Here is a 13,088-nt window from a genome sequence, read left to right on the forward strand (position 1 = left end):
GTAGACCTACTTTTTCTTCTTCTAGCTAGACCTCCTTCTTCTAGGTAGACCTCCTTCTTCTTCTTCTAGGTAGACCTCCTTCTTCTAGGTAGACCTCCTTCTTCTTCTTCTTCTAGGTAGACCTACTTCTTCTTCTTCTAGGTAGACCTCCTTCTTCTTCTTCTAGGTAGACCTCCTTCTTCTTCTTCTAGGTAGACCTCCTTCTTCTAGGTAGACCTACTTCTTCTTCTAGGTAGACCTACTTCTTCTTCTTCTAGGTAGACCTACTTCTTCTTCTTCTAGGTAGACCTCCTTCTTCTAGGTAGACCTTCTTCTTCTTCTAGGTAGACCTACTTCTTCTTCTTCTAGGTAGACCTACTTCTTCTTCTTCTAGGTAGACCTACTTCTTCTTCTTCTAGGTAGACCTACTTCTTCTTCTTCTAGGTAGACCTCCACACAGTTTATGAAGGAACTCGGCAGGTAGGTTGTTCCAAACATCTCGGAGAACTAAACACAGATCTTCTGTGGATGTCGATGTCAGCTGCTTATTGTTGCTGGATGGAGGGTGGGGGGTGGTGGCTGTCTATTGTTGCTGGATGAGGGGAGCAGTCTCTTGTTGATGGTTTGGGGGGGGGCCTGTTTATTGTTTCTGGATTGGGGGGGAACTGTTTATTGTTGTTGGAGATTGGGCGGGAGCTTTCTATTCTTGCTGGACGAAGGGGGGGGGGGCTGTTGATTATTGCAGAATTGGGGGATCTGTTTATTTTTCCTGAATTTGGGGGGAGCAGTCTATTTTTGCTGGATAAGGGGGCTGTTTATTGCTGCTGGATGGGGGGGAAACTCTTTTTTTTGTTGCTGAGGAGCAGTCTATTCCTACTGGATGGGGGGGGGGGGGTGTATTATTGCTGGATTGGGGGGGGGGGGGAAGGGAGCAGTCTATTGTTGCTAGATTGGGGGGGGGGGCTGTTTATTGTTGCTGGGTGAGGGGGGGAGCTGTTTATTGTTGCTGGGTGGGAAGGGGGCATTTCTATTGTTGTTCGATGGGGAGAGGGGCTGTTTATTGATGCTGGATGGGGAGAGGGGGCTGTTGATTGTTGCAGAATTAGGGAGGGGGGGTCTGTTTATTTTTCCTGGATTGGGGGGGGAGCAGTCTATTGTTGCTGGATGGGGGGGGGGGGCAGTCCATTGTTGCTGGATGGGGGGGACTGTTTATTGCTGCTGGATGGGGAGGAACTCTTTTTTGTTGTTGCTGGATTGAGGGGAAGCAGTCTATTGTTACTGGATGGGGGGGGGGGGGGCAGGGGGTTATTATTGCTGGATTGGGGGGGCAGTCTATTGTTGCTGGATTGGGAGGAACTGTTTATTGTTGCTGGATTGGGGGTGGGAGCTGTTTATTGTTGCTGGGCATTTCTGTTTTTGCTGGATGGGGAGGAGAGCTGTTTATTGTTGCTCGATGAGGAGGGGACTGTTTATTGATACTGGATTGGGGGGGGGGGCAGGGGGTTATTATTGCTGGATTGGGGGGGGGGTAGTCTATTGTTGCTGGATTGGGGGGAACTGTTTATTGTTGCTGGATTGGGGGGGGGCTATTTATTGTTACTGGATGGGAGGGGGGCATTTCTATTGTTGCTGGATGGGGAGGAGAGCTGTTTATTGTTGGTGGATGGGGAGGAGAGCTGTTTATTGTTGCTGGATGGAGAGGGGGGGTTGTCTATTATTGCTTCTGCTGCAGTGATGAACTCTAAGGGCTCATGCACATGGGCGCAAAGAGCTGTACAGTGCGGATGAGCGTATGCGTGTTCAGATTCAAGTCCAGTCCCAGGAAGCTGTAGGGACTGGCAGTCAATCAGAGGCAGCCGAGGCATTCTGCACAGCAGCATTTTTACAAGAGGTGTGAGTATACATGCAGCTTCAGGGCAGGGAATGCCTCTGCCGCCTATGATTGGCAGTCTGCAGTGACAGCTTCCATGTGGTACAGCTCAGACGGGTTCAGCATGTGTCTAAACAGGCGTGAGCTCATCTACGATGCCCATGCACTCTGCAGTGTGGTTGAGCATCATAGGAAATGTAGTTCCAAAACATCTGGGGTGGCAAGGTTCACCCTCACTGCCCTAAGGTATTTGCTGAGTGGCATGTTGAGTGCATTGAAGATTTTATTTTTTGCCACAAGTTTTTATGACAAAAACATTTTTGTTTCTTTTTTTATTCAGAGTTGTCACTTTAATCATATATTGCTCACACATGCCACTTTAATAAGATATTTCTCTTACTTGCAGTGGGTATATGTGGAATGACACCCCAAAATACATTCTGCCGCTTCTCCCGAGTATGGGGATACCACACGTGTGAGACTTTCTGGGAGCCTAGCCGCGTACAGCACCCTGAAAGTCAATAAGCACCTCCTCATTACACTTACCCACTACCTATCACAGGTTTGGAGGCCCCCAAAATGCCAGGATAGTACAAAACACCCCCAAATGACCCCTTTTTGCAAAGTGGACACTCCAAGGTATGTGCTAAGATGCATGGTGAGTATTTTGCAGATCTCATTTGTTGCTACAATGTTTAGGAATATGAAGAAAAAAAAAAAACTATTTTTTTTTCAAATCCTTGTGAGAATAAATGTGTACTTATCATGCCTCTTATTAAATTCCTTGGGTGTCTACTTTCCAAAAAAGGGTTGTTTGGGGGGGGGGGGGATTGCTATCTTGGCATTTCAGGGCCTCCAAAACTTTGATAGGTAGTGAGGAAGTTTAATGAGGAAATAACGCCCTTTGAAAGACTGAAGGTGGTCATTGGATTTTGTGTCCTGTACGTGGCTAGGCTGCCAAAAAGTTCCTGACATGGGGTATCCCTGTACTCAGGAGAAGCAGCAGAATGTATTTTGGGGTGTTATTCCACATATACCTATGGCATGTGTGAGCAATATATCATTTAGTGATACCTTTGTGTAAAAAAAAGAAAAAGAAAATGTAATTTTCTAGAAACTTGTGCCAAAACATAAAATATTCCATAGACTCAACATGCCTCTCAGCAAATAGCTTGGGATGTCTGCTTTCCAAAAAGAGGTCATTTGGGGGGGGGGGGGGTTGTCCTATCTTGGCATTTCAGGGCCTCCAAAACGGTGATAGGTAGTGATGAAGTTTGATGAGGAAATAAAGCCCTTTGAAAGATTGAAGGTGTTCATTGGATTTTGGGTCCTGTACGTGGCTAGGCTGCCAAAAAGTTCCTCACATGTGGAATCCCTGTACTCAGGAGGAATGGCAGAATGTATTTTGGGGTGTAATTCCACATTTACCCATGGCATGTGTGAGTAATATATCATTTAGTGATACCTTTGTGTAAAAAAAAGAAAAAAACATGTAATATTCTAGAAACTTGTGGCAAAACATAAAATATTCCATAGACTCAACATGCCTCTCAGCAAATAGCTTGGGGTGTCTACTTTCCAAAAAGGGGTCATATGGGGGGGAGGGGGTTGTGCTATCTTGGCATTCCAGGGCCTCCCAAACTGTGATCGGTAGTGATGAGTTTTCATGAGAAAATGACGCCCTTTGAAAGACTGGAGGTGGTCATTGGATTTGGCTAGGCTGCCAAAAAGTCTCTCACATTTGGTATCCCTGTACTCAGGAGAAGTAGTAGAATGTATTTTGTGGTATAATTCCACATATACCCATGGCATGTGAAAGCAATAAATCATTTAACTGACAACAAAAAATTATGGCAAAAAATAAAATCTTTTATAGTCTAAACATGCCTCTCAGCAAATAGCTTGGGGTGTCTACTTTAGGAAAAGGGGACATTGGGGGGTTGTGCTATCTTGGCATTTCAGGGCATCTAAAACTGTAAAAGGTAGTGAGGAAGTGAAATGAGGAAATTACACACCTTCAGACTTTCAAAAGAGGTCATTGGATTTTGGGCTCCTGCGGCTAGGTGGTGATGAGGTTTAATGAGGAAATTACGCCCTTTGAAAGACTGAAGGTGGTCATTGGATTTGGCTAGGCTCCCACAAAGTCTCTCACATGTGGTATCTCCATACTCAGGAGAAGCATCAGAATGTATTTTGGGGTGTTATTCCACATATACCCACTGCAAGTGTGAGCAATATCTTATTAAGGTGACAACTTTGTGTAAAAAAAGAAAACAGTTTTTCTGCCTTTTTTTAAAAACTTGTGCCAAAAGTAAAAAATCTTCCATGGGCTCAACATGCTTCTCAGCAAATTCCTTGGGGTGTCTACTTTCCAAAAAGGGGGGGTGAGGAACCTCAAGAAATGTGCTAGGCAGTCAGAAAGTAAAAGCTACGTAAATTCCAGTATACCGTATATCCCATATTTTGTAGGCGCTATAACGTTCACATAAAACGATTAATATACAGTAAACCCCCGCTCCATCGCGGTTCAGTTTTTGCGGTCCCGGAATATTGCGTTTTTTTTTTGTAATGTTATTTTACTATATAAATAATTAAAAATGAAATATTTTGGTGTTTTCCATAGCTCTGTCTCTGTCTCTCAGTATCTTTTATGTGTTTAAATGAGTTTCTAATGTTTTAAAAGTGTGTTTAAAGACCTTAAAATGCTTTTACACGTACAGTGACAGTAAAAAAAACACATGCCTATAATGCATTTTAATAGGGTTTTTCTATTTCGCGGATTTTCACTTTTCGCGGCTGGGTCCGGAACGTAACCCCCGCAATGGAGGGGGGTTTACTGTACACTTATTAGGATTTTTTTTTTTTTTTTTACCAAAGACATGTAGCAGAATACATTTTGGCGGAAAGTAGAAAATATGTTTTTTTTTTTTAAATTTTCGGTCTTTTTTTAAATTTATATTGCAAAAAATAAAAAACCCAGTGCTGATCAAATACCACAGAAAGAAAGCTCTATTTGTGTGAAACAAAGGATATACATTTTTTACAGCATTGCATGACAGCTCAATTACCAGGTAAAGTAGCGTAGTGCCGAATAGCAAAAAATGCCCTGGTCAGGAAGGGGGTAAAACCTTCCAGAGGTCAAGTGGTTATTATCCGTCTGATCAATGTTTATAAACAATGTTACTTTGTATCTCTCTATCTCCCGTCTGATCAATGTTTATAAACAATTTTACTTTGTATCTCTTTATCTCCCGTCTGATGAATGTTTATAAACAATGTTACTTTGTATCTCTCTATCTCCTGTCTGATCAATGTTTATAAACAATGTTACTTTGTATCTCTCTATCTCCTGTCTGATCAATGTTTATAAACAATGTTACGTTGTATCTCTCTGTATCCCGTCTGATCAATGTTTATAAACAATGTTACTTTGTATCTCTCTATCTCCCGTCTGATCAATGTTTATAAACAATGTTACGTTGTATCTCTCTATATCCCGTCTGATCAATGTTTATAAACAATGTTACTTTGTATCTCTCTATCTCCTGTCTGATCAATGTTTATAAACAATGTTACTTTGTATCTCTCTATCTCCTGTCTGATCAATGTTTATAAACAATGTTACTTTGTATCTCTCTATCTCCCATCTGATCAATGTTTATAAACAATGTCACGTTGTATCTCTCTAATTCCCGTCTGATCAATGTTTACAAACAATGTTACTTTGTATCTCTCTATCTCCTGTCTGATCAATGTTTATAAACAATGTTACTTTTTATCTCTCTATCTCCTGTCTGATGAATGTTTATAAACAATGTCACTTTGTATCTCTCTATCTCCCGTCTGATCAATGTTTATAAACAATGTTACTTTGTATCTCTCTATCTCCCGTCTGATCAATGTTTATAAACAATGTCACTTTGTATCTCTCTATCTCCCGTCTGATCGATGTTTATAAAAAATCTTGAGGTTTGTGTATTGCAGTGGTGGGTTACATTATTCTTCATACATCATCTCCTCCATGTTCACAGAGCACTACTGAACCCAACTAAGCCGGGACAGTAACAGCAGCAAAAAGCCGGTATTGCCGGGCCAGATGCAGCAGGTTTCTAGGTACAATGTACAGTGCCTTGCGAAAGTATTCAGCCCCCTTGAACTTTGCGACCTTTTGCCATATTTCAGGCTTCAAACATAAAGATATAAAACTGTAATTTTTTTGTGAAGAATCAACAACAAGTGGGACACAATCATGAAGTGGAACGAAATTTATTGGATATTTCAAACTTTTTTAACAAATAAAAAACTGAAAAATTGGGCGTGCAAAATTATTCAGCCCCCTTAAGTTAATACTTTGTAGCGCCACCTTTTGCTGCGATTACAGCTGTAAGTCGCTTGGGGTATGTCTCTATCAGTTTTGCACATCAAGAGACTGAAATTCTTGCCCATTCCTCCTTGCAAAACAGCTCGAGCTCAGTGAGGTTGGATGGAGAGCGTTTGTGAACAGCAGTTTTCAGTTCTTTCCACAGATTCTCGATTGGATTTAGGTCTGGACTTTGACTTGGCCATTCTAACACCTGGATATGTTTATTTGTGAACCATTCCATTGTAGATTTTGCTTTATGTTTTGGATCATTGTCTTGTTGGAAGACAAATCTCCGTCCCAGTCTCAGGTCTTTTGCAGACTCCATCAGGTTTTCTTCCAGAATGGTCCTGTATTTGGCTCCATCCATCTTCCTATCAATTTTAACCATCTTCCCTGTCCCTGCTGAAGAAAAGCAGGCCCAAACCATGATGCTCCCACCACCATGTTTGACAGTGGGGATGGTGTGTTCAGGGTGATGAGCTGTGTTGCTTTTACGCCAAACATAACGTTTTGCATTGTTGCCAAAAAGTTTGATTTTGGTTTCATCTGACCAGAGCACCTTCTTCCACATGTTTAGTGTGTGTCTCCCAGGTGGCTTGTGGAAAACTTTAAACAACACTCTTTATGGATATCTTTAAGAAATGGCTTTCTTCTTGCCACTCTTCCATAAAGGCCATATTTGTGCAGTATACGACTGATTGTTGTCCTATGGACAGAGTCTCCCACCTCAGCTGTAGATCTCTGCAGTTCATCCAGAGTGATCATGGGCCTCTTGGCTGCATCTCTGATCAGTCTTCTCCTTGTATGAGCTGAAAGTTTAGAGGGACGGCAAGGTCTTCGTAGATTTGCAGTGGTCTGATACTCCTTCCATTTCAATATTATCGCTTGCACAGTGCTCCTTGGGATGTTTAAAGCTTGGGAAATCTGGCTTTAAACTTCTCCACAACAGTATCTCGGACCTGCCTGGTGTGTTCCTTGTTCTTCATGATGCTCTCTGCGCCTTAAACAGACTGCTGAGACTATCACAGTGCAGGTACATTTATACAGAGACTTGATTACACACAGGTGGATTCTATTTATTATCATTAGTCATTTAGGTCAACATTGGATCATTCAGAGATCCTCACTGAACTTCTGGAGAGAGTTTGCTGCACTGAAAGTAAAGGGGCTGAATAATTTTGCACGCCCAATTTTTCAGTTATTTGTTAACAAAGTTTGAAATATCCAATAAATTTCATTCCACTTCATGATTGTGTCCCACTTGTTGTTGATTCTTCACAAAAAATTACAGTTTTATATCTTTATGTTTGAAGCCTGAAATGTGGCAAAAGGTCGCAAAGTTCAAGGGGGCCGAATACTTTCGCAAGGCACTGTATGTACATAGGATCTGTTTTCCAGACACTTATCTGATCTGCACAGGAATGTTCAATGATTGCACAATCTTTTCATTTATATTTCTATTACAAATCTATGGTTCCAGCTACGACATTTTTATCAGCTTTTTAATTACATGTATTTTCCCCCCGGCTGGATCCATTTGAGAGAACGTTCTTTTGTGTATAATCTTTCTATCCCCGTGTAAGGAGTCCTCTCTGTACACAGTGTTACAAAGGCTCACAGGCTCAGCCTCGCCCTTTGTGGGAATGTGTAGAGCCAGCAAGGCCGGTTTCTTGATTTGATAGAATTTTCACTTTCGTTTCTGTCTTTTACTGTTGGCGAAGGGGGGTGAGCTGAGGGTGGAGCTGGACTTTCCCCAAAGTCTAACCATTTCTTTAGTTCCTTTCAAGCTTAGATGTGGGTACGAGTTCTTCCAGTTACGCACCGATCGTCGGCTGGATTTATCGGAGGAGCTTATTCCTGTCCTGAATACAGAAAAAGGTTTATCCTGCACTGCAAAGAAATACAATTCTGCTCAACATAGTTCAACGTTTCCTGTCTACTCCGATCAGGAAGTAACAAAGGTCTGCTGTACATGACGTCTTCCATCTCTTTGGCTGCAGCTTCTCTGTTTGATAACCACACCAGAGCGCATAAAATCTTATCACGACCTCCATGGAGAATGGAAAAAGCTTCGTTCACCAAGAGTATTACTTCAGTGAAGACTCCGCCTGTATCTGTAAGTCTTGTAGTTGGGCCCAAGGAAACTGGAGGAAGCGGAAAGGGACGCCAGATGGAACCTCCGAAAGGGAGAAAAAAACAAGACGGATTACGATGAACATTGAGGAAGTAAGTAGATATCTACAGGAACCCAGAAGAGAGCAAGGTAAAGCAGCAAGTGAAACAGAGCGAGCCAGGGCACTGACTACATTGAGCATTGACAACGTCACTAGATGTCTACAAGAACCCAGCAAAAGAGTGCAAGGTAAAGCAGCCAGTGAAACAGAGCGAGCCAGGGCACCGATTACATTGAACATTGACAACGTCACTAGATGTCTACAAGAACCCAGCAAAAGAGTGCAAGGTAAAGCAGCCAGTGAAACAGAGCGAGCCAGGGCACTGACTAAATCGAACATTGACAATGTCACTAGATGTCTACAAGTTCCCAGCAAAAGAGTGCAAGGTAAAGCAGCCAGTGAAACAGAGCGAGCCAGGGCACCGACTACATTGAACATTGACAACATCACTAGATGTCTGCAAGAACCCAGCAAAAGAGTGCAAGGTAAAGCAGCCAGTGAAACAGAGCGAGCCAGGGCACCGACTACATTGAACATTGAGGGCATCACCAGACGTCTACAGGAACCCAGCAAAAGAGCTCAAGGTAAAGTAGCCATAAAAAGAGAGCGAGCCAGGGCACTAGCTACATGGAACGTTGGGGACGTCATCAGACGTCTTCAGGAATCCAGGAGAAGACCAAAAGATAAAGCAACTAGTGAAACAGAGCGAGCCAGGGCACCGACTACATTGAACATTGAGGGCATCACCAGACGTCTACAGGAACCCGGCAAAAGAGCTCAAGGTAAAGTAGACATAAAAAGAAAGCGATCCAGGGCACTAGCTACATGGAACGTTGGGGACGTCATCAGACGTCTTCAGGAATCCAGGAGAAGACCAAAAGATAAAGCAACCAGTGAAACAGAGCGAGCCAAGACTATAATTTCCGACTTCAGCAGATGGTTGGAAGACCTGAGAGAGACAATTCTGAATGGCATTTTCAGCTCACTTTCTGATTTTATCCATCAGCTGGAAATACAAAATGATGAACTGTCCAAAAAAAATGATCCCATTGAAGAGCTGGTTGACATGAATGATCCACTGACTGTCCTACAGGAATCAGACAAACAACCAATACCAGTATCAGACAATGATACCGAGGATGGAGATGATGAGGGCGGTGAGAGACTCGATGAACTTCTTGGTAGTGGTGTTGGTTGGGATAAAGCTGGGGTCCCACACACATTACACACAGGGTCACCTGATATACTTACAGGGGTAAATGGACAAATTGACCTACCAGAACCTGTAGACATAATACTGGATGTAAACACAGTTTTCAATTGCCTGCATCTATTGGATGACAGGAAGACTGCATTCTGGTCATTTATCAAAAATAATCTTCCAGACACCCCAGAGAGGTTTGGGTTTCGTCCTCAGGCACTGAGCAGTCAAAGTTTCTCCACGGGACGCTATTGCTGGGATGTCGAGGTCCAGAGGTCAGATAACTGGAGGGTGGGGATGTCTTACCCCAGTATAGACAGGAAAGGTGGGATTCAGTCGGTGATTGGAAATAATAAGAAATCCTGGTGTCTCTCTAGGAGTCACAATCGCTATTCCGCGATACATGACCGTAAAGAGGCCCACTTATTTGGCAGCATCTCCAGTGGCACCGTAAGGGTATCTCTGGATTATGAATCTGGGCAGATCTCCTTTTATGAGTTGGGCATCTCAGTCCGACACCTCCACACCTTCACCACCACCTTCACTGAACCCCTCCATGCTATGATAGGTGTATGGAGGGGGTGTATAAAGATGTCTGGGGGCAAATCGGGAGGGGTGGGAAATTTAAAAGAAAGGAGCAATCCAATGGGCTAAAGCGGGAGTGGAGACTTCTGTAGGGTATCCCAATGTAGATACAATTTATATCTGAGATCTTTCTATCTCTCCTGTGCTGACCACTGTGATTGGCTGTAAAAGCTTTGGGGTGAAGGGGGTTTTATATTAATTGTCCTCCTCCATTGGCCATTGGTGGTGTCAATGAGATAATACATTTATTTATTGGATTACAGCTCAAAATATGGCTCTATCCATGGAAGCCACCCAAAGCAGGCTGCCCTTGTTCTTCAGGTATCTATCTATCTATCTATCTATCTATCTATCTATCTATCTATCTATCTATCTATCTATCTGTCTGTCTATCTATCTATCTATCTATCTATCTATCTATCTATCTATCTATCTATCTATCTATCTATCTATCTATCTATCTATCTATCTATCTATCTATCTATCTATCTATCTATCTATCTATCTATCTATCTATCTATCTATCTATCTCTCTCTCTCTTGCTATGTCTCTCTCTCGCTCTCTCTCTCTCTCTAGCTATCTCTCTCTCTCTCTATCTCTTTCTCTAGCTATCTCTCTTTCTCTCTCTCTCTCTCTATCTCTCTATCTATCTCTCTCTCTCTCTATCTCTCTCTATCTCTCTCTCTCTATCTAGCTATCTCTCTCTATCTCTCTCTCTCTCTCTCTATCTCTATCTATCTATCTATCTATCTATCTATCTATCTATCTATCTATCTATCTATCTATCTATCTATCTATCTATCTATCTATCTATCTATCTATCTATCTATCTATCTATCTATCTATCTATCCAAGGAATAAGTGGTTCAATTTACTTTCTTTCCTTGCCTTCCCGGCCGGCAGAAAACAATGATTACTGCTAGAGGCTATAGCCGCCAGAAGTAATAGTATGCAGAAAATCCGACAGGCTGGTTGTACCCAAGTTGATGGATGGACTTGGGTACAACCAGCCTGCCCATAGATGGATCGAATCTCGTCCGGTCCCTGCTGAACTGGCTGAGATTTGATCCATCTATGACCGGCTTTGGTATTTGCACTTCTTCTTGGGGTCCATAGTTTAAAGTCAGGATGCCATCTGCATGCGGTTTGCTTGTTCAAAATGGGTGCAGCTCGGGTGCAACCAGCCTGCCTATAGATGGATCGAATCTCAGCCTGTCCCTGCTAAACTGGTCAAGATTCGAAACCATCTATGACCAACTTTGGTCTTTTGCGTTTCTGCTTGGGGTCCATAGTTTGAAGCCAGGGTGCCATCTGCATGCGGTTTGCATGTTCAAAATGGGTGCAGCTTGGGTGCAACCAGCCTGCCCATAGATGGATCGAATCTCGTCCGGTCCCTGCTGAACTGGCTGAGATTTGATCCATCTATGACCGGCTTTGGTATTTGCACTTCTTCTTGGGGTCCATAGTTTAAAGTCAGGATGCCATCTGCATGCGGTTTGCTTGTTCAAAATGAGTGCAGCTTGGGTGCAACCAGCCTGCCTATAGATGGATCGAATCCCAGCCAGTCCCTGCTAAACTGGTCAAGATTCGAAAACCATCTATAACCGACTTTGGTGCTTTGCGTTTCTGCTTGGGGTCTATAGTTTGAAGCCAGGATGCTATCTGCATGGGGTTTGCATGTTCTCCTTCTGCTTGTGTAGGTTTCCTTCGTGAACTCTTGTTTCCTCCCACATTCCAAAGACATGCTGGTAGGTTAATTGGCTCCTTTTTAAGTTGGCCCTACTGTGTATATGTATGAATGTGAGATAGAGACCTTAGAATGCTCCCTCCCGAAGGGCAGGGACTGGTGGGAATGTTCAGTATGTAAAATGATGTGAAAATTGTTAGTGTTATGAATACCTGTAATAAATATATAAGTAAATCTATCCATTTATCTATCATTCTTGAGCTGGAAAACAGAAGGTGGAGGTAATTATATCATTACTTATATTTACTGTGCCTCTTTAATAAAAAATCTTCTGGGAGGGAGGGCTGCAAAAACTATTCCAAACATCTTGCTCAACCTGAACTTGTAGAAGACTCTCCACAATGCGGGACATTGCAACATTCCGACTTGGCCTCAGGCAAGGGTGCAACTATAGATCATGTGTCCCAACGGCTAAATTTTAATAGAGACCAATCCTTCCCCCTCCAGTAATCTCTCTATTGATAATAACATAAGTTACACAATATTGTCAAAAGTATTGGGATGCCTGCCTTTACACGCATGTAAAAGCGTTGGTGTGAAGGGGGTTTTATGTTAATTGTCCTCCTCCATTGGCCATTGGTAGTGTCAATGAGATAATACATTTATTTTTTTTGGATTACAGCTCAAAATATGGCTCTATCCATGGAAGCCATGCCTTTACATGCATATCAACTTTAATGGCATCCCAGTCTTAGTCCGTAGGGTTCAATATTGCGTTGGCCCACCCTTTACAGCTATAACAGCTTCAACTCTTCTGGGAAGGCTGTCCACAAGGTTTAGGAATGTGTCTATGGGAATGTTTGACTATTCTTCAAGAAGCACATTTTTGAGGTCAGGCACTGATGTTGGACGGGAATGCCTGGCTCGCAGTCTCCGCTCTAATTCATCCCAAAGGTGTTCTTCCGGGTTGAGGTCAGGACTCTGTGCAGGTCAGTCAAGTTCAGTGGCCCCTTAATCTGCATGCAGGGGCGCAGGACGCATGGAGTTCAATGGGGATTTTTTTTTTTGGCATCACATGATTAGAGCCTGAGGCTCTAATAGGACGATGCAAAGGGTGGACCCGGGGCGCAGAGCAGTGCGTCCCGAGCCCGCCCATTGTGTGACAGTAGCGAATGAAAATTCGCTATTGTCACACCGATCCTCCTCCTGGCCAAACTTCATGCCATTG

General features: G+C 42.9%; 1 protein-coding gene across 1 annotated transcript; it reads left to right on the forward strand.

Moving 5' to 3' along the window:
* The first annotated feature begins 7,981 nt into the window (after positions 1–7,981).
* On the forward strand, positions 7,982–10,493 carry LOC309551389 (uncharacterized protein). Its single transcript, XM_082251962.1, has one exon. It carries the CDS (start codon positions 8,265–8,267, stop codon positions 10,239–10,241), a length of 1,977 nt encoding a protein of 658 aa, XP_082108088.1. The 5' UTR covers positions 7,982–8,264; the 3' UTR covers positions 10,242–10,493.
* Positions 10,494–13,088: the final 2,595 nt, after the last annotated feature.

This window comes from Pelophylax lessonae, assembly GCF_965119305.1.
Source record: "Pelophylax lessonae genome assembly, chromosome: 3".
Lineage (NCBI taxonomy): Eukaryota > Metazoa > Chordata > Amphibia > Anura > Ranidae > Pelophylax > Pelophylax lessonae.

Bases quoted from the DNA above. Each gene is read 5' to 3' on its own strand.
- LOC309551389 (XM_082251962.1), top strand. From the start codon at position 8,265: ATGGAGAATGGAAAAAGCTTCGTTCACCAAGAGTATTACTTCAGTGAA.